At 38.2% G+C, this 27498-nt stretch overlaps 1 protein-coding gene across 3 annotated transcripts in view; it reads left to right on the top strand.

Moving 5' to 3' along the window:
- TMEFF1 (transmembrane protein with EGF like and two follistatin like domains 1) overlaps window positions 1–27498 on the top strand; it is a 104263-nt gene that overhangs the window by 12273 nt on the left and 64492 nt on the right. For all 3 annotated transcript variants that reach the window (XM_017884336.1, XM_017884335.1, XM_017884337.1), the window contains exons 2-3: window positions 14046–14155; window positions 23907–24036. In XM_017884336.1, the coding sequence (XP_017739825.1) occupies window positions 14046–14155; window positions 23907–24036 (240 nt within the window). The remainder of the gene's footprint in view (window positions 1–14045; window positions 14156–23906; window positions 24037–27498) is intronic.

Here is a 27498-nt window from a genome sequence, read left to right as displayed (position 1 = left end):
GAGTGCAGTGGCCGGATCTCAGCTCACTGCAGGCTCCGCCTCCCGGGTTTATGCCATTCTCCTGCCTCAGCCTCCCAAGTAGCTAGGACTACAGGCGCCCGCCACCTCGCCCGGCTAGTTTTTGTATTTTTAGTAGAGACAGGGTTTCACCGTGTTAGCCAGGATGGTCTCGATCTCCTGACCTCGTGATCCGCCAGTCTCGGCCTCCCAAAGTGCTGGGAGTACAGGCTTGAGCCACCGCGCCCAGCCTGCTTAAATCTTAAAATTCTCTCCTTATATGCTTTTAGTTTATTGTTGACTTAATTTATTATAAATCTTTTGCTATTATTCACATTCATTTAGTTTTTAAAAGTATCATGTATTTTCCATGGCTCAGTAGCTTTGTCATTTTTTCAGAAGTCATTTAAGGTTCTAAAAGTTCTTAACATATTCTTGTACCTTTAAAAACTTTGGCAGGTTATTATATTTTCAACCACAGCTCAGTTTCTCTCATTTTTGTGCAGATATTGAGTCTGTCTTTTCCATGGATTAAAAAAGGGAAAAGCCTACACCTTTTTTTCTTTGTTATAAAAGCAATATATTATCTGTGTAGAAAATTTGAGAAATATGGAAAATATGAGGAGGAAATCTGTGATAATTGCCATTCTCTTCTTTAATCTCAGTGTTTATGCTAAATTATTTCATTTTTCATCAGAAAGATTTTGAACTTTTTCTTTTTTTGGTTTTTGAGACAGAGTTTCACTCTTTTTGCCCAGGCTGGAGTACAATGACGTGATCTCAGCTGACTGCAGCCTCTGCATCCTGGGTTCAAATGATTCTCCTGCCTCAGCCTCTTGAGTAGCTGGGATTACAGGTGCATGCCACCATGCCCAGCTAATGTTGTATTTTTAGTAGAGATGGGGTTTCACTATGTTGGCCAGGCTGGTCTTGAACCCCTAACCTCAGGTGATCAGCCTGCCTCGGCCTCCCAAAGTGCTGGGATTACAGGTGTGAGCCACAGCGCCTGGCCTGAACTTTTAAAAAAATATTCATGTTGTTTTGCTTTGCATTTTCTGTTGATACTGGAGCCACTGTTGTTCAGAGGTCAGATCTCCTTTTGGGATATTTTATTTTTATTTTTTGAGACAGGGTCTCTCTCTGTTGTCAAGGCTGGCGTGCAGTGGCATGATGGCTCACTGCAGTCTTGACCTCCCAGGCTCAATTGATCCTCCTACCTCAGCCTCCTGAGTAGCTGAGACCACAGGCGTGTACCACCACATCCAGCTAATTTTTTAAAGTTATCTTTTGTAGTTACGGAGTCTCCCTATGTTGCCTAGGCTGGTCTTGAACTCCTGGGCTCACGTGATACTCCCGCCTCAGCCTCTCAAAGTATAGGCATGAGCCACTGTGCCTGGCTAGGGATTTTTAAGTTCAGTTTATTTTTGCCTTGTCAGCTTTCATTTAATATTGTTTTGCACGTGAAACTAAACTGCTGATATTGCTGTGTCAATTCTGTTGTTTATAGCCCAGTTGATGATTCTTTATTGTTCACAAGTCAGCTCAATCTTTTAGTGTCCTATATTTGTTTTCTGTAGCTTTTTTCCTTCTCTTTATTATTTTTTTTAAATTTAATTTTTATTTATTAGAATTTTTTGAGACAGGGTCTCACTCTGTCGCCCAGGTTGGAGTACAGTGGCACTTCTGCCTCCCGGGTTCAGGCAGTTCTTGTGCTTCAGCCACCTGAGTAGCTGGAATTACGGGTGCCCGTCACCACACCTGGCTAATTTTCTTTTGTTTTTTTTTTTTTTTGAGACGGAGTCTCGCTCTGTCGCCCTGGCTGGAGTGCAGTGGCCTGATCTCAGCTCACTGCAAACTCCGCCTCCTGGGTTTATGCCATTCTCCTGCCTCAGCCTCCCAAGTAGCTGGGACTACAGGCGCCCGCCACCTCGCCCAGCTAGTTTTTTTTTTTGTATTTTTTAGTAGAGACGGGGTTTCACCGTGTTAGCCAGGATGATCTCGGTCTCCTGACCTCGTGATCCGCCCGTCTCGGCCTCCCAAAGTGCTGGGATTACAGGCTTGAGCCACCGCGCCCGGCCTTCTTTTGTATTTTTAGTAGAGACAGGGTTTGACCATGTTTCCTAGGCTGGTGTCGAATCCCTGACCTCAGGTGATCCGCCTGCCTTGGTTTCCCACAGTGCTGGGATTACAGGCTTGAGCCACTGTGCCCAGCCTCCTTCTCTCTCTAAAGTGGTTTCAGGTGTTTTCTAGGTGGTAGACTTGTGTTTGCCATTGTTTACTTCAAGGTTATACCATAAACACATCCAAATTCCCATTTATTTAGACCTAGTTTTTTTTAAAAAAATTTTCAGTGTTTTACAACAAAATTTGTCAGGGTTTCTGGTTATGGTAGTGTCTTTTAACTTTGTTTTGGTGGTTTCAGCCAAAGAGTAACAGTCAGTCTTCTTCATAGTTTGCAGTGTTCTTTTGTAAGGATCTCTTATAACCATTGGAATCCTATAAGGGATTATTATACTCTTTTTTTTTTTTTTTTTTAATTCTAGGAAACTGGGATTCTCAGATTTAGCACTTGGCCAAGATCATATAGTTACTTTTACTTTTTTTTTTTTTTTGAGACGGAGTCTCATTCTGTCACCAGGCTGGAGTGCAGTGGTGCAATCTCATCTCACTGCAACCTTTGCCTCACGGGTTCAAGCGATTCTCCTGCCTCAGCCTCCTGAGTAGTTGGGATTACAAGCGCGTGCCACCACGCCCAGCTAATTTTTGTCTTTTTAGTAGAGACGGGGTTTCACCATATTGGTCAGGGTGGTTTCGATCTCTTGACCTCGTGATCCGCCCACCTTGGCCTCCCAAAGTACTGGGATTACAGGCGTGAGCCACCGCGCCCGGCCAGTTACTTTTACTTAATCAAATAAGTGGAACCCCAAGTGTGGAACTCTTTCTAATGCACCAGAATTTTGTGAAGTCTTTAAAAAATTCTCTTTTAAAATCATTAATACCAGGTTTTCAGTGCCAGTATGCAAGTTGTTGTATAGATTTTTGTCTTTGTGGGTGATTTCGCTGGGTTCTGGCTACCTCCTATTGTACTTAGTGTTGGAGACACTAAGAGATAGTGGTTAGAAATAGAACCAGAGGACATGGTTCTTGTGTTTGGATTATTGATTTAAAAAATAGTTTAATGAAGGAAATGTATTGAATATACCTGCAAAATCTTATATATGTAAACAGGTATATGTTTCAAAATAATGAGAGTAAAACTGTGTGTATGGTTTTACAATGTGTGTGTTTTTTTTCACAATAGGTCTTAGTTGTCTTTTCATATCACTACATGTGTTTCTACCAATGTCTGTATAGTATTATGTCAATAATTTAATTCCCAAAAGATGGACGCTTAGGTTGTTTTCCACTTTGGTTTTACAGAAAATGCTCACGTTAACAATCTTGGACATAGGTTTTTATATGTTTCTCTTTTATATCTGTTATAATTTCCTGGAAATGTTGGGTAAAAGGATAAAGACAATTAAAATGGCAATACATATGAACACATGAGAGGTTGTGCCACTGTGTACTTCCACAGTTTGTTTGAGTGCTCATTTTTCTATGCCTTCTTCAGAACTGGTGCTAATAAAAAACAATAGTAGCTTACACTTAATAGAGTACTTACGATGTGTATTATTATTTTCTCTGAGTACTTTCTATACCTTTAATCCTCCATCAGAATTTTGAGATAGGTACTGTTATTGTCACCATTTTGTAGATGAAAAAATGGAGGCACAAGTGGTAAATTACTAAGCTCACACAACTGTGATAAGTGGTAGAGCCGGGATGCTGAACAAGGTGGTCTAATGCCAGGGTGTGCCTCTTAAAAAGCATATTATAATGCCTGTTTTTAATTTTTTTATTTCAATTTTCCAAAATTTAAGTAGCATGATTTATATGATTTAAAATTATTTTATTTTATTGAGATAATTTTCATAATGTAAAATTCAGCATGTTGAAGTATACAATTCAGTGGTTTTCGTACATTTACTGTATTGTACAATGATCATCACTATCTACCATCTGATTATAGAATATTTCTATCACCCCAGAAAGTTTCTACCTCTTAACAGTCAGTCCTACTACTCCCCACCCCCATCCCCTGGTAACCACATAGAGACTTTCTCTGTGGATTTATTTATTTTGGATGTTTCATATAAATGGAATAATATAATGTGCAGCCTTTTGCGCCTGATTTCTTTCTGTTAACATAATATTTTCTTTTCCTTTTTCTCTTTTTTTGGAGACAAGATCTCTGTTCCCAGGCTGGAGTGTGGTGGTGCAATCACAGCTCACTGCAGCCTTGACCTCCGGCTCAAGTGATTCTCCTATCTCAGTCCCCCAGTAGCTGAGACTACAGGCATGCGCCACCACGCCCGGTGAATTTTTGCATGGGGCTTTCACCATATTGCCCAGACTGATCTCGAACTCGTGGGCTGAAGCAATCCTCCTGCCTTGGCCTCCCAAAGTGTTGGAATTACAGGCACGAGGCACTGCACCCTGCCTGCATAATTTTCAAGGTTCTTATATACTGTAGCATGTAATTGCTTTATCTAATTTTAAAAGTAATACAAATTTGTTGTAAAACTCAATTCAGAAAAATACAGAATAATGAAGAAGGTTTAAATTCTACCAAGAGATAACTGTGGTTCCTATTTTGGTGAGTGTACCTTCCAGATTTTTAAAATAGGCATTAAAAAAGTTTGCGTTACATACATTTTAAAAAGTCTGCCTTTAAATGTGTCATGTCAGGAAATACAGAGATTTTTCATCATTAATTTTAATAACTACACCATAACAGATTCAGGTTATGGTTTGCCAAGCTAGTGTCAGAACCCCAGAGATCAGAAACATCCATGAGGGAGAGAATGTCACAACCATGACATCTTTGGCTAGGACTGGCGAGGCCTGGAAAGACCCTGGGGACCTTAAACACTCAACTTTGGACCCAGGCCTTTTCTTCCATCTGATCTTGCCGTAGTTGTTCTCCCTGTCACCTTGCCTGGAGAGTCCTGATACAGGCATTTAGAATTGAAGTAGGCAGCGGGGGAAGATTGCAGGAGTGGGGGTGGAGGATTGACAGGAGCAAAGTGTAGTTTAACAGGGTAGTTGGCAGTAGTATGCAAAATGGAATGAAAAATATCGGAGTCAGATGATTGTGTGGTATATGTGAAATTTCTTTCATTAAGTATAGCTTAGAGAAGTTTTAGCCATCTCTGCAGTTGATGCTTTTTAATATTAATGTAAACTGCTTTTGGTTTTGTATCATATAATATTAGGTAAAGTTTATTTTTCCTTCTCATATCTTTATACTAGAAGATAACTAATATGATTAGTAAACAAGTTGAAGAGGATTTAATTTCTAATTCTTCTGATTTCCTTGGACTTGAAGTCAACATTTGCCAAATCTGTTGCTTGATTTTATACCCTGAAATGTATTCTCAGTGATTTGTGTCATTAGAGGTGCCCCTCAGATTGGTTGGGAGTTGAAGTCTTATCTGGGAAAAGAAAAAAAGTGAATCTTTGTTGTATAACTACTTGTTCTAGGCATGATTGCGTTTGCATACATTATCTAATCATTACAATATCAAGGGAAAGTATTATTCTAAAAGGAGGACTACCACGTGAACTTGGCCCTTCCTGATCTCTAAACTTATGCTTTGTGTGTGGTGTAGCAAACTGTCTCTGGGGTTGTCTTTGAAATCACATTGAGGTTTTCTTTTTTTTTCCCCGTTAAATAATAACCAATATAGAAAATTGAAAAGGGGAGCAATCATTCATTGTTCAACTGCTGTAACAGGTTACTGTTACCCGTTTTGTTTATTCTTGGCTGGATTATCTTATATGTATGGGGTGTGTGTGGTGTGTGTGTGTGTGTGTGTGTGTGTGTGTGTTTGAAATGAGTTTCACTATATTGTCCTGGCTGATCTTCAACTCCTGGTCTTTCTGCTTCAGCCTCCAAAGTAGCTGGGACTAAAGGCCTACATCACAGTTCCTGGCAGGTTTTTCATATAAAATCATAGTCTATGTGTATAGTTTTGTGGTCTGCATTTTCACTTTAACATTCATAAGCTTATTTCCATATTATATAATATACATCTTTAAATAACTTTATAATATTCCATAGTTGTACCATACCATTTCCTGGTGTGCAGTATTTTAAATATTTTAATATTTTAAATGTTTCTGCTATTTTCAGTATAGAGATCATGAAACTGTTTTGTAGGCAGGTGGGTACAGGTTCAAGAACAAACTGGGCTTGTTCTGGGAGTGAAACCATCCAGCAGGGTCCTGTCAGATTGGATTGGTTTGCTTTTCTAAAAAAGGGCAGGTTTTTCCAAATACTACTGACATCTAGACAGTCAGTATAAACTCATGAAATTTTTTTTTAAAGGACAAAGTGAAAAGTTTGAACATGTTCTGTGGGGAGTCAATACAGAATCCACTAGAGATGAACTAAAGTTTTCTACACGTTAATAAGGCCTTAGGGCCGGGCGCGGTGGCTCAAGCCTGTAATCCCAGCACTCTGGGAGGCCGAGACAGGCGGATCACGAGGTTTGGAGATCGAGACCATCCTGGCTAACATGGTGAAACGCCGTCTCTACTAAAAAATACAAAAAACTAGCCGGGTGAGGTGGCGGGCGCCTGTAGTCCCAGCTACTTGGGAGGCTGAGGCAGGAGAATGGCATAAACCCGGGAGGCGGAGCTTGTAGTGAGCCGAGATCCGGCCACTGCACTCCAGCCTGGGCGACAGAGCGAGACACCATCTCAAAAAAAAAAAAAAAAATTAGGCCTTAGGGAACATTAATTTATAGGACTTTCCCCAGCAATGCTCTGAAGACTGGAAATAGCACTAGCAAAAACAGATGACATGGCTTTAATATGGTTGGGAAAACCAGGTTTGAAGACTCGAAGTGGTGGGTGTGAATGTGAATACTGCCAGAGAATGAACAAAATGAGATGACACATGGGATGGTTGAAGGCAGAACACTTACTATACAGTAGGGATCCTTTTGTCTTGGTCCCACAATAATTTGGTAGTTATTTGGTTAATTGAGAAAGTTATTTAAAGTAGGGAGTCACAAAAATGATTCATAAATGCATGTAATTTTTTTTAACATATATATATTTATTAAATATTTTGAAAGAGGGCACATACTTTTTCTTTGAGAATGGTTTCCTCTTTGCTCTGTATCCCAGGCTGGAGTGCAGTGGCACAATCTCACTCACTGCTACCTCTGCCTCCCGGGTCCCAGTTCAAGCAATTTTCCTGCCTCAGCCTCCCGAGTAGCTGGGATTACAGGCACATGCCACCGTGCCCATCTAATTTTTGTATTTTTAGTAGAGACGGGGTTTCATCATGTTGGCCAGGCTGGTCTTGAACTCCTGACCTTGTGATCTACCCGTCTCGGCCTCCCAAAGTGCTGGGATTACAGGCGTGAGCCACCGCGCCCGGCCTCCTCTTTCTTGAACAAACCACTTGTATAATGCATTGATTACAAATTCCAGTTTTAATCCCTTTAAAAAGGAAGCTAAAGACCTGTGGATGCAGAATTCTAAGTGCAACTGTAGGTTTTTTAAAAAAGTGGCTCACCTTATTCAAGTCTTTCAATTTAGTTTTCATAGAAGTAATTTATTTTCACTCATATGAAATGTTGAAATCACATAATTGTAGTAACAACTACATAGGCTGGGTAACTGACTCTTGAAGCACAAGAACAGCTACCCTGGTTGGAGCTAAAGCGCTCATGGATGTTCTAGAGAGGGCCTAGCAGCCTTGAGAATTCATTGTGCCATAGGCATTATTATGTACGTTTTATAGAGAATGCCACACTTTGGTTAATCTGGAGAGTTGATTAAGTTGGAGATATGTTCTAAGAGTGTTATTGACACCGACTGGGCAATAGGAGAAGGAAAAAGGAGTGGGTAAATTAAAAGAGGTCAGAAAATTGAGGGGATAATGACGACTATTTGGTTACAAGAGGAGGCCAGAAGTGTCAACTGTTCTAGAAAGGTCTAGAAAAGGATTGGAGGACATCAGAAAAAAGCCATTGAATCTGAGGTTGCTTTGATCTTGAAGAAGAAGAGTTGCTATAGGAAGAAGGAGGAAGTGAGGCCTGCTGGAGCTTAAAGTACTATTAAAGGAGGGGGATTTAACATAAACTTGGAATCAAGTCCCTCTATTGAAATGGAGAATAGCTGTGGCAGTGTGTTGAGATCTTTTGAGAGTGCCGATTATTTGACTAGTTTTCCTTATAGTGATTGTGTCAGAGAATTAGATGTAAAGTCTTTGCTTTCCCTTTACTGTAGTTTTCAACTGGGGATAATTTTGCCCCTCCCCCTCGATCCCTCCACCCCCACCCCCCCATCCCAGGACGTGGTGAGACAATTTTGGTTGTCAGAGCTGGTGTGGTCCTACTGGCATCTAGTGGGCAGAGGCCAGGGCTGTTGCTAAACAACCTCCAGTGTGCAGGATATTCCCTACAACAAAGAATTATCTGGTTCCAAATGTCACTGGTGCCTAGATTGGGAAACCCTGAATTCGATTGTAACATCTAATGAAGTTTATTTCCTTTTGGCTCTCCATGAGTGTTAGCTAACTCATAAGATCCCCAGAACTACCTTCTTTTTAATGGAAGGGTGGTAGAAAAGTCATATCGTTCTGGAAGGCTGCTGCATCTCATTTTGAGTCAGAGCCTGAACCTAGTTGTTGATGCCAGAAGTTGGGAATTTGGGCAGCTCAGGTTTATAGAAAGCAGAGTTTCTGCCACTAGTGTGTATTGTTTCTGAGCTTTGAAATGTTAATGAAATTCTCGAGACAAGTTGTACATTTTGAGAATTGTGGGACAGATTTGCAACAAGAGCAAAATATTTTGTTTTGAGCAACTCTTATGAGTGCTTCTTTGTGTAAAACATTTCTCTTTGGAGAATTGATTTTTGAGGGCCTTAGTAATGGCTCATCCATTTTACTGAATTTCCATTTTGGTTTCAGGAAGACAGGTGCATAATCATCATAATCATTGACAGGTAGTAGAGTGTCCTCTTGATGCCTGGTACTGTACAGAATACTTGAAAAGAAGGAACGTTCAGAAGATGATCCCAAAATAGATTCCTTCTGTATTGGGTTTAAGCTAAGGCAGTGATTCTGTTCTCAAATTTGTTAGGAATCAGCTGGGTGTGGTGGCTCAGGCCTGTAATCCTAGCACTTTGGGAGGCTGAGGTGGGCAGATGGCTTGAGCCCAAGAATTCAAGATCAGTCTGGGCAACATGGTGGACCCCGTCTCTACAAGAAATACAAAAATTAGCTGGGCATGGCGGTGTACGTCTGTGGCCCCCAGCTACTCAGAAGGCTGAGGCCCAGCTACTTGGGAGACTGAGGTGGGAGAATCGCTTGAGGCCAGGAGGCAGAGGTTGCAGTGAGCCATGTTCACACCACTGCACTCCAGCCTGGGAAACAGAGTGAAACCTTGTCTTAAAAAAAAAAAAAAGAAAATTGGGAGCAGTCAGAACACCAGCAAGTCGTGGGTCTCTTGATAAATTAATTTTATCGTGTGGTCTCTGATGTAGCACAAAAGTTTTTAAGACCATTGCTTAGAATTATTTATTTTATTAAATTTACACACAGTCATTCTATTGGGAATTACGCTTAACTGAATGTATCAGTGGTATGACCAGTGGTGGCTTATATGATAAGGGCTTTTTAAAAAATGTATTCATTTATATACATTATTTTCTGTAATGGTAAGTCTGGAAAGAGGAGATCCACAGGAGGTATGGTGATTTCATGATTCTTCCATCTTACTGTCTTGCTCCTGGTCTTTCTGCTGTGTCATCTTTTGGTTGCTGCAACTTTAGGCAACAGGTTTGCTCTCCAGTCAAGGGAAAAAAAAGAGGAAGAATGAAGGAGAAAGGGACAGTACCTACATATGAACACAGAGTGAGGGAGGCCGAGAAATATATGTTATTTAGTTGGGTACCTTGTTTCCCTGAACAAAATTGGAGTTCTCTTACTAAGTAAGAAAGAGAGAATAGATCCAAGGTAGGCATTAGCAGTGACTGCCACAACTACAAAACAATTTAAAATGTCCATTCATGAGCTTGTGACATTCATGACCTGACCTATGTTCTCATGAAACATTGTTGGAATATTTGTATTAGTATTCCTTACCTATTTGTTGAACATACGTTTACAGCTAGCCAGCAAAATATCTGAAATCATCTGATGTTAGTTGATAGCCAGCAACAAATCTGAAATAATCTCAGATATTGACGGTTTAAGAAACATAAAGGAAAAAACCCCTTAAAAATGAGAACAGTTTTTTTGTTGATTTTTTTTCCTGTGCAAATGAGAAAATTTCATATTTGATTTTAATGAAGGTACACTAGTCCAGGACACCAGTGTTCCTTTGAGGAACATGGTTTTGGAACCACTGATATTAATATTGTTTGTGTGTACTATGAAATTTACTTTCTCTTGCTTTCACTTACATTGTTTTCCTACACAAAAACATTCTCTTTTCTTTTCTGTCTTTTAGTATTACTCATATGTTTTGGGCAATTAGAACATTCTTTATTTAAAATATCTTTTCCAGATTCTTTATAATGATCCTATATTAGCTTTATTATGATAAAAAAGCCTTATTAATTTTTCAAGGTCAATACAAGTCTTGTTTTTTTCTGACACTGCACCCTATGCTTCAAATCCAGTTTTGTCCCCTACCTCTTGAACTCCTACAGCAGTCATAGACTGTATGACACATTTATCCCCTTAATTATAGACTGTATTAAATTCATCACTAATTCTTGCATATATTAGCAAGATCCTTCCCTGTTACATTTTTTTCCTGTGTGTCCAAAATTCTTAGCATAGTATTAAGTACCTAGTAGATGCTTAGTAATTGCTTTCTGATGATAAACTAATCACATTTACGCATTAACACACATGAAACTAGCATGGATTTGATAGCAAGATAGGCATAAAATAAAATATGACTAATAACCAGAGTAATCAGAATTTCATGACTTTCACCCTTACCTATTAATAATACAGGACCTCTAGCTCCCTCATAAATGCCTCCCTCCAAGATTTATTCCAGGAGTCACCAAATTGTGTTTGATGTGTGCTCACTAATGCATTCTGGCCTCTGCTACATGACACCTGTCTTTTTCTTCCTGTGCTGTTTGCTGCCTCTGCAGTTGCACGTTGGTACCTCCTGTCAGATATCAGAGGTCTACCTCTTTGCTTGACACTACCATCTCCTTGGTCTTGTGTGGTCCTGCTAGATGCATTGCTGATATTCGGGGGCTGTTGATGTGTCCCAGCTCCTTTCTCGCCATGTATTATGTCTTGTCGTGTGAGCATCAAAGCAGAGCTTGTCACTTCGTTTTTAGTGAAAATCATTCTTTAGTTTCTTTGTTGTAGCTCCTCTGTCTCTGTTATGAGTTCTTGGGGCTGGCTGGAGGAGCAAACCAAGTCTTGAGAAGGGACTATGCTTGGGGTCACTTCTCTTGTTCAAGACTGTGTTTATGGGACCAAGCTCTTTTTTTTTGAGACAGAGTCTTGCTCTTTCACTCAGGCTGGAGTGCAGTGGCACACTCTCTCCTCAGTGCAGCCTCTGCCTGCTGGGTTCAAGCGATCCTCCCACCCCAGCCTCCCAAGTAGCTGGGACTACAGGCGTGTACCACCATGCCCAGCTAAGTTTTTTATTTTTAGTAGAGATGGGGTTTCACCATGTTAACCAAGCTGGTCTCGAACTCCTGACTTCAGGTGATCCACCTGGCTCAGCCTCCCAAAGGCGTGAGCCACCACACCCAGCCCATGGGACCAAGCTTTTCTGCTTCACATTAGCAGGGATGATTATTCCCCTAAAGTATTCTGTAGTCCCTCATACAAACATTCCTTGGGGTTACCACACATGACTCTTGGTGGCAGGGATGGTTTAGGTTCTAGCTTGCAATCCACTGTACCTGTAAAGTACAACAGATAAAACATTACAATTCAAGAGTCTCAAAGTAGCAAGTCATAACTCAGAGCATTATCTTGCCTCACAGACAAAATAAAAACTTGACTTATTCTTGTTTTTTTATGTCTGATTGTAATAGAACCCAGTGTGAACTTTAAGCCTACAAAGAAAGGAGAAAAGACAAATGCGCTGTATTTCATTAGTCAAATTGTGCAGTTCTTGTTTCTCTAGCCCCTAAAGTTGGTTAAGTTTTAGTTGAGCAGATATTGTACATTTTACCCTCTTTTCCAGGGCAGTTCTTTATTAATATTTTGTTATCTTCCTTTGGTCTGAAGATGTGTATTTGATAGTAATTGGAACCAGACCTTGTTCAAGTTCCTAGCAGAAGTGTGGGTAGATAGGGTGAAAAATCCTATACCTAGGATTGAGCCTCAAGAGCTAAAGCAAATAGTCAAGGGGGAAAGGGAAGAGGTAAGAAAATGGGGAGGTAAGAAGAACCAAGGACATAAAGCTTTCTACAGCCAGGGTGATGAGGAATGAAAAGATGGCCTTCTCTACCTGGAATAGTTTGTGGAACAGTAAGAGTAACAAAATGCTTGTGTTAGCTTTCTCTTGCTTTAAGTTTCCACTCATGTCTTTTTTTTTTTTTTTTTTTTTAATGCTTGAACTTTAATCCAATTCTGTACACCTGAGATCATTTAAGGAAAATAATCTTTTGTAACCCACCTGAGATCATTTAAGGAAGATAATTTTTTTGTAACCCACCTAGACGTGATCCTACCCTTGTAAAGTACTTAGTTGACAGTGACTACTCAAGTAAGTACTGTTGACTATCAACTCCTTAAGGATTCACGTACTTGATTGCCAGCTCCTCGGAGGGTCAGCTGGGAGTAGGAGACCCAAGACATCACTGCAGAGCAGTGAGAACAAATGGGGTAGAGAGAGGTAATGAAATGTCACTAGGACAGTTGTCACCGGACATAGAATTCCCTTGACTTAGTTTATTGAGTCCTGCTTTGAAATCTAGAAGTAGAAAACAACCAGGAATGGGGATAATTGGAGAAGTGCTCCCTTAGATCTCTGCCAGGACCTCATCATGATCTAGAGATACAGGAGTCCTTGCTCTTTTCCCAGAGTCTCAGCTTTTGAGCAGGAGAATCAGGAGTTAATCTAGGACTCTCTCTGCTCCCAGACTCATGTGTTCACCACTACACTGGGATTTTTTTTTTTTAAACAGTCATTTGTTTATTGTTTGCCTAAGTGCATTTGTTTTTGTAAGCTCTCATTTCTCATACAAAGGATGTGAAAATTGCATTGTAGTGATTTTCATCCACTTTCACTGATTGGCAGCTTCAAGCACAACCTTGAAGCTTAATTTGATGCTTAATGTCGGAGCAGGAGCAAAATGACCACAGAATTCTGGTATTGTTGATTGGCTCTGCTTGCTTTGGTAGAGTCAACTTAAATCAGTCCATTAAAAGTTTTAAGTCTAGTAAGATTTTGAATCTCTTTAATTCTGTATACATAAATGCTCCATATTTATTGTCTGAAATTCAAGTTCACTGTTCTTTTGTAGTTAAAATACTTTGTCTAGAGTGAATAATGATCACCCAAAATTTATTCTGAATACCAAAAGAATTAAGATAATTTTTTATCTCATTTAATTAATATTACTGTTAATTTTCGTTAGCCTTAAAAGTAACTTACTAGAAAATAATCTAAAATGTTAAATAAGAAATAGTAAGATTGTTATCTTAAGGTCTTAGAAGGCCAAATAGAAAAATTCTACAGATTTACCTTTGGAAATTATGTTAAGTCCTGAAATTTTGAGTTCTATTTTGAGTTACTTTTAGGCTCATTATTATGCAGGATTCTGTTTGGGGAATACTGAGCATTTTGTGTCTTACAGAATTTCTTTTTGTTTGTTTATGTCTTATTACACTTCTGAATGGGGTGCTCAATACATTTTAAGGACTTTTCATACACACACACATATGTGTAATAGAAATCCAAATATATATGTCAAACAGTTTTTTTCTTTTGCAGAATTAAATGTGAGGGAGTCTGACGTAAGAGTTTGTGATGAGTCATCATGTAAATATGGAGGAGTCTGTAAAGAAGATGGAGATGGTTTGAAATGTGCATGCCAATTTCAGGTGAGGAAACCCAACTTATTTTGAAAAGTTTTATATTCTTCATATTTTATAATTCTAAATTCTTCAAATTAAAAAATCTAAAACATCTTGAACCCCATAAAGAAATTGGGCTCACAGCCCCTCAGTTCTTTTTTGTCAGATGATGCCCTGTTATTTGTGTCTTCCATGCTTCTTGCATGGAATTGAGAGAACAGATTGACAGTAATAGATGTGACAATTCTTTGAAAAAATATCAAATTTCTATTTAAATGTAAGGTATAATTGTCACTGAAAGGAAAGAAGGTACAGGTTGAACTAGAGTCTCTTATTTTAAATGTTGGCATCTTTTTCCTTTTCTTCTCCTTCTAGTCTGTCTCTTTCCCTTCCATTCTTATTTGTTGCTGTATCATCTCTTCAGGCCACAGAACTTGACTCACTTGGAGACTTGGGGTAAGTCAAGGTTAGAGCTGGAATAGCAAGTGGAACCTCAAACTAAGAGTGTAAATATTTTTGCTTTTCAGATGCTCTTTTAGTTGTGATTCTGTTGTCTAAAAAAGTAAAACAAAGAAAATGTTATGTTTAATTCTTTCTTTTTATTTTCTTTGGTTAAATGGTAATCAGACTTCAGAATGTTTCTTACAAGATGTTCTCTGATGGTTGATTTAATATGAGACGAAAAAGGAACTAGAATTTTTTTTCTACTCACAATTTTCTCCTAAACATGCCCACCGTTTGGATTTTCAGGGGAAGAAAGGGTACAGAAATCCAGAATGAAAGCATAGGAGAGTTAGTATCTCTGGTAACCCTGTGAACTCAGGCAAATTTCTGTATGATCTCAGGTAATTTTCTCGGCATCAGTATTCTGTCGGAAAAATGAAGGCACGTTTCCTACCCTTACTTATGATTCTGTAATGAGAATTAAAATTGGAAAGAAAGCTTGCATATGAAACATCTTTGAAAACTGTAAACCATCAGGTGGTTTATTTTAATTAGAAGAAGTGGAGAGTTTAGGTAAAGGAGGAAGGGTAGGTAGGTATACTGTTGTCCAGCCAGTTTCTTCATAGTCCAAAGGGGCTTTACATTCAATTACATGGAATGATAGGAGGGTTTCTCTTGGGCATTTTCACATCAGCCACCTTCTGCTAAGCTTTCTTAGGTAGCTTTTGGCTGGCTTCAGATCCCTGCTGCCTGTTGGCTGGGGACATCATTTCTTTGCCAAGAGCACCTTTCTATGGAGCTCTGCATAACATGGAAGGTGACTTTAGCCAAAACGAAATGAGAAGTTGGTGATAATTTGAACTGTTTTCCCCCTGAAACTAATGTGTCATTTTTCTCTGACTGCTTTTAAGATTTTCTCTTTACTGTGTTTTGACTATTAAGTACTATGGTGTGGTTTTCCTTGAACTTATCATGCTTGGGGTTGGCAGAGCTTCTGAAATCTATTTGTTACCCAGTTTGAGAATTATTTTGTCATTATTTCTTAAAATTTTTTTTCTGCTTATTATTTCTTATAATCTGGGACTTCCATGATGTATGTTAGACCTTTTGATAATGTCTCAAGGTCCCTGATACTCCGTTCATTTTTTTCCCAATTGTTTTTCCTATTCTTTACATTAGATAATTTTTATTGATCTGTCTTCAGGTTCACTAATCCTTTCTTCTGTCATCTCCATTCTTCCTATTCAGTGAGTTTTTAATTGTAGATTTTTTATGTTTAGAATTTAGAGTTTCTATTTACCTGCTGGGATTTCCTCTTTTCATTCACTGTAAGCATATTTTCCTTGAGCGTACATGTTATTGCCGCTTTAAAATATGTCTGCTCATGTCCACGTCTAGGACATCCTCAGGTATTGCCTCTGTTGATTGTTTTCTCATGTGAGAATGGACCATATTTTCCTGTTTCTTCACGTTAGAGTAACTTTGAATTTATCCTATACATTGTGAATCATGTGTTTTAGAGTGTGTGAGTTTTGTTATGTTCTTTGAAGATTATTGTTATTTTTGAAACAGTTGGCTGAACTCAAACTGCAAATTCTGCCTTACTTGTGGTGGGCAGCAACACAAGTATCAATTCAGTTCTTTTAGCCTCACAGGGGCTACTTGGAGTCTGTCCCATGTGTGGTTTAGGGGTCAGCCAGAAGCGTGCTCTGTGTTTATATGGGGAACCTGGGACTCCCCTCGAACTCTCTCCTTTCCGAGATTTCTCTCTCACTTTTTAGTGGCCGTGGTTGTCCTCAACTCTGTTCTCTGGTTTGTTAAAAGAAAGATGGTGAGTTTTGTTGTTGGAGATTTAGCCACCCTGTGTGGAGAAGACTGGGGCTGTTCCCCTCTTCAGCTGCTGTATTTCCTTAGGTTAAATTCCTTGAGGTGGAATTGTTGGGCCAATAGATGCTCATGTGCAGATTAACATTCTCACCAGTAGCCTCATGTCAGATGTCCTATTTCCCCTCAACCTGTTGGTAGTGGATTTTGTTGGTCCTTTTAAATTTAATAAATCTGAAAGGCAAAAACAATTTTTATTTGCATTTGATTACTAGAGAAATTAAAATGTGCCATATATTTGTTGACCATTTTTTTGTGAATTAATATTTCATATTCTTTGTCTAGTTTTTGGGGTATTTTCTTTTTCCCTTATCTTGATTTGTAAAGACATATATGTGTATGCGTGTGTGTGTGTGTATATATATATACACACACGCATACACACACTATATAATACAATATTGGAATATATATATAGCTTACTACCTGAGCATTTGATATTCGTTAACGCATAAACTCTCAAGAGAACCTGCTGCTTTGATTTATTTGTTTATTTTTATTTATTTATTTTTTGAGGTGGAGTCTCACTCTCGCCAGGCTGGAGTGCAGTGGCACGATCTTGGCTCACCGCAGCCTCCGCCTCCCGGGTTCAAGCGATTCTCCTGCCTCAGCCTCCCTAGTAGCTGGGACTATAGGTGCGTGCCACCACACCCAGCCAGTTTTTGTGTTTTTAGTAGAGACAGAGTTTCACCAAGTTGGCAAGGATGGTCTCGATCTCTTGACCTTGTGATCCGCCTGCCTTGGCCTCCCAAAGTGCTGGGATTAAAGGTGTGAGCCACCGTGCCTGGCTACTTTGATTTATTTTTAAAAAAGAGTAATGTATGCCCATAGTAAACAACTTGAACAATATAAGAAGATATATAACAAAAAAAGCTTCCACTCCAGAGTATCAACTCTTCTCAGAGGCAACATCTGTTACTTCTTGCATTTCCTTCTAGAAATATTTTGTATGTATATAAAATTGTTTAATTCCCCTTATAAGTATTAGATCATTTAATAGTATTTATCTTAGAGATTGTTCCTTTCCAGTAAGAATAGATTCCAAAAAACTCTATATTTTAAAGAAGTTATCCTAATTTCATTTTTTTGTTTTCTTTTAACAGTATGTATTCTTAATTGACAAAAATAATTGTGTATCTTAGTTTCATTTTCATTTTGTTTATATTTTAGACACAAAGAAATTTTAGATTTTCACATCATATTTATCTGTCTTTTTTTTTTTGTTTGAGATGGGGTCTCACTCTGTTGCCTAGGCTGGAGTGCAGTGGCGCAATCAGAGCTCACTGTAGCCTTGACCTCCTGTGCTCAAGTGATCTTCCCACGCCAGCCTTCTGAGTAGCTGGGACAACAGGTGTCCATCACCACACCTGGCTGAGTTTTAAGGTTTTTTTTTGCCCAGACTGGTCTTGAACTCCTGGGCTCAAGCAATCTTCCCACCTCGGCCTCCCAAAGTGCTGGGATTATGGGTGCGAGCTACTATGCACAGCCCTGCTTTTCTTCATTTTTTGAGAAAAGTATTTCCCTGAAACTCTAAAATTATAAAGAAACAGCCTTTTTGACCTTTTAAAAAATATACTTGAACAGCTAGAAAATCCTTCCATGATCTGTCTGAATTCCTTGCATTTTTACCTTGTGGCAAAGCAGGGAAGGAAAATATATTAGGAGTTGACACCATTAGACATTTATCCAGTGCTTACTTTGTGCTGGGTATGAGACTAGATGCTGAGGATGTAAAGATGTTTAAAGACTGGTTCTTTGCCTTGTAGGAGCAAACTGCCTCAGGGCTTACAGTATAGTTTGATCTTGCTACCGAGTGAACCTTCCTTTGACCATTCTGCCTTCCTTTATAAGATTATAAATCTGTTCAAGGTGGACTTAGGTTATTGCCAGCTTAAAAATAATGACCTGACATGCCCATTAAACCCTTCTCTGCTGGATACTTTAGCAATATCTTTCAATTCATTTTAAAAACTTGCTTATGATTCAGCATGCTTTTAGTGCTAAATAGAAGCTTTCTGGGACATTATTTAAATACATTTTAACAGGATTTTAAATAAAATTCAAATTGTTTTTTTTTTTTTTTCAGTCTGCTAATAAGAGCTATTATCTTGCCACATATATAAACAAAACCACTTTTGTTAATTTGGTATACAGAAAAATGATTAATACTGCATCTTTCCCTGAAAACTTTGTATAGAGTAGAGTCTATGACTTTTTTTCCTGTTTTCTTTCTTTGTCTTTCTTCTGGCGTTCTCTGAACTATGTGTCTTTCTTCCTGTATTTATCAATGTCTGCTCTTGCTAGGTGCCATGCCCTCTTATTAGACCTTTTATTAGTCAAAGTTCTCCAGAGAAACAAACATACACACGCACACAAACACACACACATGAATGTGAGAGAGAGCGAGCAATAAGGAATTAGGTTATTTGATTATGGAGGCTGAGAAGTCCTACAGTCTGTCATCTGTATACTAGCCCAGGAAAGCCAGTGGTATAAGTCCCTTTCTCAGACTGAAGGCCTGGGCACCCGGAGAAGATCAATGTCCCAGCTTAAGCAGTCAAGCGGAAGGAGAGAATAATTCTATTCAGTTCCTCAATGGATTGAATAGTGCCCACTCACACTGGGGAGAGCCGTCTGCTTTACTTGATCCACTGATGCAAATATTAATCTCATCTAGAAATTCTTTCACAGATACACCCAGAAATGATGTTTAGTCTGGGCACCATGGGGCCCAGTCAAGTTAACACATAAAATTAACCATCACAACCTTGTTATTATTTTCTACTTGCTGTATTCAGCATAGTTCCTGACACACAGTAGGTACACAATAAATGCTTGAATGGATGCAGTTCTGGAGCTGTACATTGTTCCATCTTTCTAAACTACTTAAAATAGCTGGCAACATCATCACATTCTTCTAGCTAAAGAAAAGGTATAGGGGAGAGTTCTTTCTCCCAGCAAGGGTGGCAATATAGAGGAAGCAGACTTTAGGTTAGAGTTAGAATCCAACATCAGTGCATAAGTCAGAATTTGCGTGTTGTTAAAATTGTCTAAATCCCATAATTTGTCTATTGGCATAATTAGAGGCTTCCAGGAGAGACTCATGGAAACTGAGAATGACCAACAGCAGGTCTGCTTCTCCCATCTTACACTCATTCCTAGCTATGTGCTCGTGAGGGTGAATTTGAGACATTAAGTCCTCTGCTCAGTATCACCACGTGACAGATGGCAATACCCCACTGATTAACTTGAGTGTGTAGTGGTTAAAATACATCATTTGGGAGGAATTGTGGCTCTTCCACTTATTAGTGACTGTTGGCAAATACTTATGACTGAGAAATGATACAAGCAACAGCAAAAATAGCTGATGTTTATTGAGAATGTACCATGGTCAGATAGAAATGCCAAAGATAGGTTATCTTATTTTATCTTCATAACAACTTTGTTAGGTAGGTACACCATTGTACACCGTTGAACATGGTGATGGTGCTAGCCCATAGTCACATGGTTGGTGGGCCCGGGATTTGAATTCAGACGTTTTTGGCTTCATAGCCTTGGCTCTAAACGTTAAACTGTGTGCTTCATGGTTATGATAGTTAAGTTAAAGGACACTTAAAGTTGTGGACTAATGCTTCTGGATAAAAACTGTTGAATAAATGTTGAGATTCTCAGCCCTATCAGAATTAATGCTTCATTTTAATATTCAATTTCTTTACTGTCCTTAGAAGGAATTCATGGATAAATTAACCTACATAAACATATGATTAAAGAAATGAATTGAATGCATGATTGCAATGTAAAGGGGAAACAAAAGTAATTTATAATAAAATGAATATTTCAGAATGTAAATGCTTAGGTGTGATTACCATAGAAGAAAATACAGCCATCAGATGTTTATGTCTACTTATAATAAATGTTTGGATTTAAAAAATTAAAAGCAGGTCAGGCACGGTGGCTCATGCCTATAATCCCAGCACTTTGGGAGGCCGAGGTGGGTGATCACGAGGTCAGGAGTTCAAGACCATCCTGGCCAACACGGTGAAACCCCATCTCTACTAAAAATACAAAAATTAGCTGGGCGTGATGGTGTGTGCCTGTAATCCCAGCTATTCAGGAGACTGAGGCAGGAGAATTGCTTGAACCCGGGAGGCAGAGATTGCAGTGAGCCTAGATTGCGCCACTGCACTCCAACCTGGCGACAGAGCTAGACTCCGTCTCAAAAAAAGAGAAAAAAGCAATTTCATACCAGGAGTATATGAAACAAAAATGTAGATGTATAGTAGATGCTAGAATAAAAACCAATATTAGGGTAAGGTATAACAACAGATCAGACTGATTTGTAGTATTATGGAAAGTCTTGTCAAAATTCCTACATGAATAGCCAGAAGTTATGTGGTACTTGTCTTTGTTGTATGGAACTGTCCTTTCCTTTGCAGTACTTCAGGCATCCTTGGAATCTGGTAAATGACAGTAAGGTCCTCTGTCAATGTGACAACCAAGAATGCCTCCACAGGGACAGCCACCCCTAGGGGGCGATATTGGCACCTTTGTGACCACAACACTACCTTAGAAAGAATGAAAGTGGGATTGGAAAGTTCATAGATTTAGCACTTGATATCTTCGAGCTCATAGTAGTTTCCTTGGCTAATTGAGTATTGTATGATTACAGAGTAACATATTGACTCATGTAGACATCATACTACTTATTGTGTAAATTTTAGGGAAAGAGAAGAAAGGAATGTGATCCATGAAAAACTGGAGGAATGTATATAATAGGGAGGCTTCCTAAAATAAAAAGATAATTTTAATAAAAGTTGATGTAAGATTCTGCTGATACTGGATGTATAGCAAAGTCGACTAGGTTATAAAATATTTTACTAGAAGTTGTTTTTACCAGTGCGTATACATATACATATGGTAGCATGCCATATGTATGCTTCATAAAGTAAATCTGATCACTTTTTAAAAGTAGATAAATGATAAAAGTAAGTCTTGCTCATTGAAGAAAAATAGACAAATATGGAAAATCTTAAATAGGGACCTAGGAAACCATGAAGACAGATAATATGAAAAATTTATTGACATTTTATTCCAGGATTTATTTTATGCATATTCTTTTTTTTCTAAATTGGCTATAAATATACTTCATTTTCTTGCTATATTTTATTTTATATTATCATATTATTTAAAACATTTACAGTTAGCTTTGTGGAATACATAATGCATTTAAAAATAGTACAGAATTCCCAGAAATTATATATGTGCTTTTGCCTAATTTTGTTAGTTTTTCTTGTCACACAATATATTTTTTAAAGGTAATTCTTTTTTACAATTATTATTTTTAAACTTCTACTTTTATTTTAATTTCACGGGGTACATGTGTAGGTTTGTTAGATGGGTTTATTGCATGATCCTGTCACTCAGGTAGTGAGCACAGTGCGTAATAGGTAGTTTTTCAGCGCTTGCCCTTCTGCCTCTCTCCCCATTCTAGTAGTGCCCGGTGTCTATTGTTCCCATATTTATGTCCATGTGTATCCAGTGTTTACCTAACACTAATGAGAACATGAGGTATTTGGTTTTCTGTTCCTCAGTTAGGGTAGTGGCCTGCAGCTGCATCCATGTTGCTGCAGAGGACATGATTTCATTCTTTTTTATGGTTGTGTAATATTCCTTGGTGTATATATACCACATATTCTTTATCTAATTCACCATTGATGGGCACCTGGATGGATTCCAGGTCTTTGCTATTGTGAATAGTGCTGCGAAGAACATATTGGTGCATGTGTCTTTTTGGTAGAATGATTGATTTTCCTTTGGGTATATACCCGGTAATGAGATTGCTGGGTTGAATGGTAGTTCTGTTTTAAGTTCTTTGAGAAATCTTCAAACTGCTTTCCACAGTGGCTGAGCTAATTTACATTCCCATCTGTGTAGCATTCCCTTTTCTTTGTAGTCCCACCAGCATGTTATTTTGACTTTTTAATAATAGTCATTTTGACTCTTGTGAGATGGTGTTTTCTTGTGGGTTTGATTTGCATTTCTCTGGTAATTAGTGATGTTGAGCATTTTTTCATGTTTATTGGTCACTTGTATGTCTTCTTTTGAGAAGTTTCTGTTCATGTCCTTTGCCCTATTTTTAATGGAATTATTTGCCTTTTGCTTGTTGGATTAAGTTCAAAAGGTAATTCTTAATGACTGCAATATTAATTTCTTGAACAGTTATACTTCAATTAAACATTGTCTTGTTAGATATTAAGATTTTTAGGTTATTGGTATTATAAATTTCTATTGGAAATGGCTGTAATAAATGTCTATAGGTTTCTGTCACATGGATTTCTAAATGTGTAATTCTGGATCAAAAACTGCATTCCTTTTTTTAGGATTCTTGAAACATATTCTTTAATTATGTTACCCCAAAGTAGAACCAATTTAGATGACCAAAACTGGTGTGGTGGTATGTCCGCCTAACTGAATGTTTTAATAGCCAATTTTATAAGTTGGAAATAGCATCTCATCTTAGTGGACAACTCTAATTGCTAGTGAAGATCAATAATTTTTTATGCATTAACTGGCCACTTGTAATTTTTCTGTAAAACATTTCATGTCTCTTTTTGGTCCCGTTTTTATTAATTTGTATGTTCTATTTTTTAAGTAATAATAATAACTTGTATCATATTGTTATAGCGTTTTCCCCAGATTTTAAAACTTTAGTCATTTATGATATTTCTAACATGTAGATGTTTTAAAGTTTTCCTACATACAGGTCCAGTGTCATTTCTCAGACGTGTATTGCGTTTTTTCTTCTTCATCTGTCTTATTTCTACTCATCCTTCAAGGCTCAGTTCACATTCCACTTTCTCTGAGCATGCTTTTCTTGAATACTCCAGCTCACAGTAATCGGTATTAGGCATTACATGCTTACTGATTTGGTACATGATCTAGCTTTGCAGTATTGGTTTTTTTCCTACTTGTATGACTCTCTTACAAGATTGTAAGGTTTCTGAGAACAGAGATCATCCTATATTTCTTTGTGTCTTCTATACCATTTACCTTGGGACTTTGCCTACTAGATGTTTTGAATAATGAATTTTTTCTATTTTTATGATTAGGTTTGAATGAATAAATGAATTTTGATAATAATAAAATGCTATTACATAACTAGCACTCTTTACATTGTCAATAATTTCCTCCTACCTCAGTGGTTTTTCGTAGCAAGCAAATGAAATAGAGATTTTCATTCTAATTTTATGGATAGTTGGTAGTTATTTTCCTTATGAATGTGAAAAGGTATAAGAAGTAGCATAATTCTTTTAAACCAAAAAAAAAAAAAAAAACCAGACTATTCAGTAGTGAAGTATGTCATAATGCTATGGTATTGCATTCACGAATGTGAAATAGGCTATTAATATTCATGCCTAGTTCTGAGAATTTATTTTTGTTTCTTTTGCAGTGCCATACAAATTACATTCCTGTCTGTGGATCAAATGGGGACACTTATCAAAATGAATGCTTTCTCAGAAGGGCTGCTTGTAAGCACCAGAAAGAGATAACAGTAGTAGCAAGGGGACCATGCTACTCTGGTATGTATGATATTCTTCTGAATAAATTTTGGAAAATATGGTGGAATCATTTCTAAAAGGGAGTTTTGAGCTAATCCACAACTGCTGCATGGATTGGTGGTGGTTGTTGCGGGGAGTGGGGGAATCTTTTTCGCCCTCATTTCACGTTGTTGCTTTTGCTTTTTTTAACCCCAGGTGGTCTTGTATGGACTTATGTTACCCCTTACTACATTGTTAAGGCTTAACACCGTTTTTGTAGGGACTTTCTTTTCATGTCCTTTCCCTTATGATTTGAAAATTAGACAGAATGAGCTTTGAAGTGGGGAATGATAGGGGATCTGTCTTGATGAATTTTTAAAAAGAGGTGAGGAATTTCTGTAGAAAGTCATTAGCAATATCACAGATTGTTGCTTTCCAAGTTTTTTCTCTGCCACCTCTTCATCCCATGCTGTTTGTATTTACTTCATCTTTTTTTTTCCTTCCTGAATTAGTAGTGGTCAATTTGGGAAACTATTAATATTATTTTCTTACTTGTGTTTGTATTAATGTTTGGGGATAGAGATGCAGGTGAGGTAACTTGAATTATATTGAGGTTAGTGGTAAAAGTGAAGGCCATTCTTATGAGATTTCCACTTCCTTTCTTTCCCTATATATTACAGTGTTCAGAAACTCTCCCTTTTACTAAATGTGACGATTTTAGGGTCAATCAACTACGAAGTCAAAGGGGACAGTCTCCAAGGTTGTTCTCACTTCTGACACCAGCTGAGATCAAGAGGTTCCCCAGCTAACCCTAGGCTCTATAATTTGCTAGAAGGGCTAACAGACTCACTGACAGATATTATATGCATGGTTATGAAGGGGGAGGATATGTGTTAAAATCAGCCAAAGAAAGAGATGCCTAGGACAGATTCTGGGAATGTTCCAAATATGGAGTTGCTGATTTTTCTGTCCCAGTGGAGGCATGGACAGTGTTAACTCCTCCTAGTTACAGTGTGTGGCAGTGCACATGGAGTATTGCCAGCTGGGAAAGCTTGCCTGAGCGTCAGTGTTCATAGTTTTTTCTTTATGAGACTGGATCTCACTCTGTCCCTCAGACTGGAGTGCTATGGCACGATCATGACTCACTGCAGCCTTGACCTCCCAGGCTCAAGGGATCCTCCCACCTCTGTTTCCTGAGTAGCTGGGACTACAGTCACATGCCAACAAACCAGACTCATTTTTTTTTTTTTTTTTGTATTTTTTGTAGGAACAGGGTTTTGCCATGTTGCCCAGGCTAGTCTTGAACTTGTGAGCTCAAGCAATCTGCCTGCCTTGGCCTCCCAAAGTGCTGGGAGTACATACAGGTGTGAGCCATTGTACCCTGCTATTCATAGTTTTTATTGGGGCTCATTGTGTAAGTATAATTGATGAGTTGGTTGTGTGGTTAGTTGAAGACTCTGGGTCCACTGTGTGACCCATAGACCCCATGATTGGTCTACTCTTCCTGATTGGTCTTTCTAGTATAACCAACCCCACTCTAAGACTTAGATGTGGCCCAACCCCCAACACTAAGTTCCAGTGTGGTTAGCAGCCTCCCTTAACCAATATCCTCCTATCGGGTATGATGTAGATTACCTTCCAGAAGCAGAGGGAAAAGCCCAGACCTCTCTTGTAGTAAGACCAAATTCTTTCTATACACACTAAAATAATCATGTGCTTGGAGAAGTTATTATGTTTTGAGGCAAGTAGACTATGATTTGGTGTGGTTCTTATGTACTTCTTTAAGTACATTGTGTTCACAGAATGATCTAGAAATTAAAGAGGAATATGGAGGTTCTTTCCAATCCCAAATTATGCTTCATTTATGAGGAACATACGTTTAAGACACCAAGTGCTTTGATAAACAGTCTATGTTAAACATTAGGCAGCAGAGTGGTAGATTGGAAAGAGCACTGCACCAGGGTTACAAGACCTCACCTTAACCTAACTCCAACCTTTATTTATTGTGTGACCTTGGACAAATCACTTAGCCTCTCTGAGCCCCAATTCCTTAACTTATTAAGTGGATATTATCTCCTGTGGTTGTTAAATAAGGATTGAATACGCAAAGTTAAAAGCTGCTATCTTGATTTTATTTTCTGAGTGGGCAGTGTTTTGTTATTTGGTCTTTTGTGGATCCTATTCCTTGAACTAGAAATACTACTCTCTTTTTCTTACTTGAAAACTCATTTTCTTACGCTTAAGGTTGGTCTTAAATCTTTTCTCCTCTGTGAAATCTTTCTTCTGTGACATCTCCTGGCAGAGTTTGTTTGTGTAAACGAACTTGGGTGTATCTCTATACATATACCACATTGTATTTCATTCATCTGACATAAATACCTCCAGCCAAATCAGTGCTTTCTCATTGGGAAGGTACTGTCTTGCCTAGGGATGTATATCATAATCTCAGGGTGGATGGAATCCTGTAGGTTGGGGAAACGCATACCATTTAGAAAATATAACCTACAGGGAGACAGTATTTAATTTATTTAAGGATTCTAAAAGACAGAGGAAGGTATGAGTTTTTATATTTATTAAAATTAGACATGGTTTGAATAAAAGATTGGGAGTAGTATCTCATATACTGGGAATATGTCTTATTTATCATTTTATTCCTCGCATTTACCATGATGCCTGGCACATAATATGTACCCAATCATTGTATGTGGAATCGAGGTAATAAAGGGGTGTTTTCCTAAGAAGAGTTTGGTCATAAAAACAATTTTGAGTTTCCTTTCTCCTTCTCTTTTTTTCTGTTCCATTACTCTTTCACTTCTTCCTTATTTACTCAGAGAAAATGTCATTTTGTGGTTGATTAATCAAAATTGAACATAATTTAAGACTTTCCATAAAATCCCATGAAGATTTTACAACTGGTACTGTATACAGTATGTCTTTTTCGAATTCCTCCTGTTTCTGCAGTATCTGGGAATTTGATTATTGTCTGAAAGAGCTTGAAGGGAAGGGAACAGTATTGTTCTGAGTGTTGTTTTCTGCTCTAGAGGACAATTTGGAGAGCTAGCATGGGTTCTTTAGGATCCAGGGTATCCTCTCCCCTGGAAAGTGCTAGATAAAGTGTCAAATTCCTCACTTGCTCTCTCTGTTTTTTTACATGACTCTGTGCTGATGATTTTATATCATTACCCTGTTTTCAACATGTTCTGTGCTAATACGTTGGTTCCTTTAGGATTATAGAATAAATGTTTTACATTAATTATACTTGAGACTGGCTTCTTTCTGGTAGCTTTGATGAAGGCTCTTTTTAATTTCACTAGCGACAAGTCAGGTAAGTTTCCTTCTGATTGGATTTCCTAGAGGAAGTTAATTTTATTAGTAAATGAAAACCTCAAGCCTTTGGTTCTTTGCTTCCTAAACCTTGGGGCTTTTCTTACCTTTTGGCTTTTGGCCTTTATCCGCAGATTTCATTAAGAAGATTTTTTTTTTTTTGGAGTAAGACCCAAAGCT

The sequence above is a fragment of the Rhinopithecus bieti genome, unplaced genomic scaffold, assembly GCF_001698545.2.
Source record: "Rhinopithecus bieti isolate Rb0 unplaced genomic scaffold, ASM169854v2 scaffold_12088, whole genome shotgun sequence".
NCBI classification, from domain to species: domain Eukaryota; kingdom Metazoa; phylum Chordata; class Mammalia; order Primates; family Cercopithecidae; genus Rhinopithecus; species Rhinopithecus bieti.
This window is presented reverse-complemented; position numbering and strand designations above follow the sequence as displayed.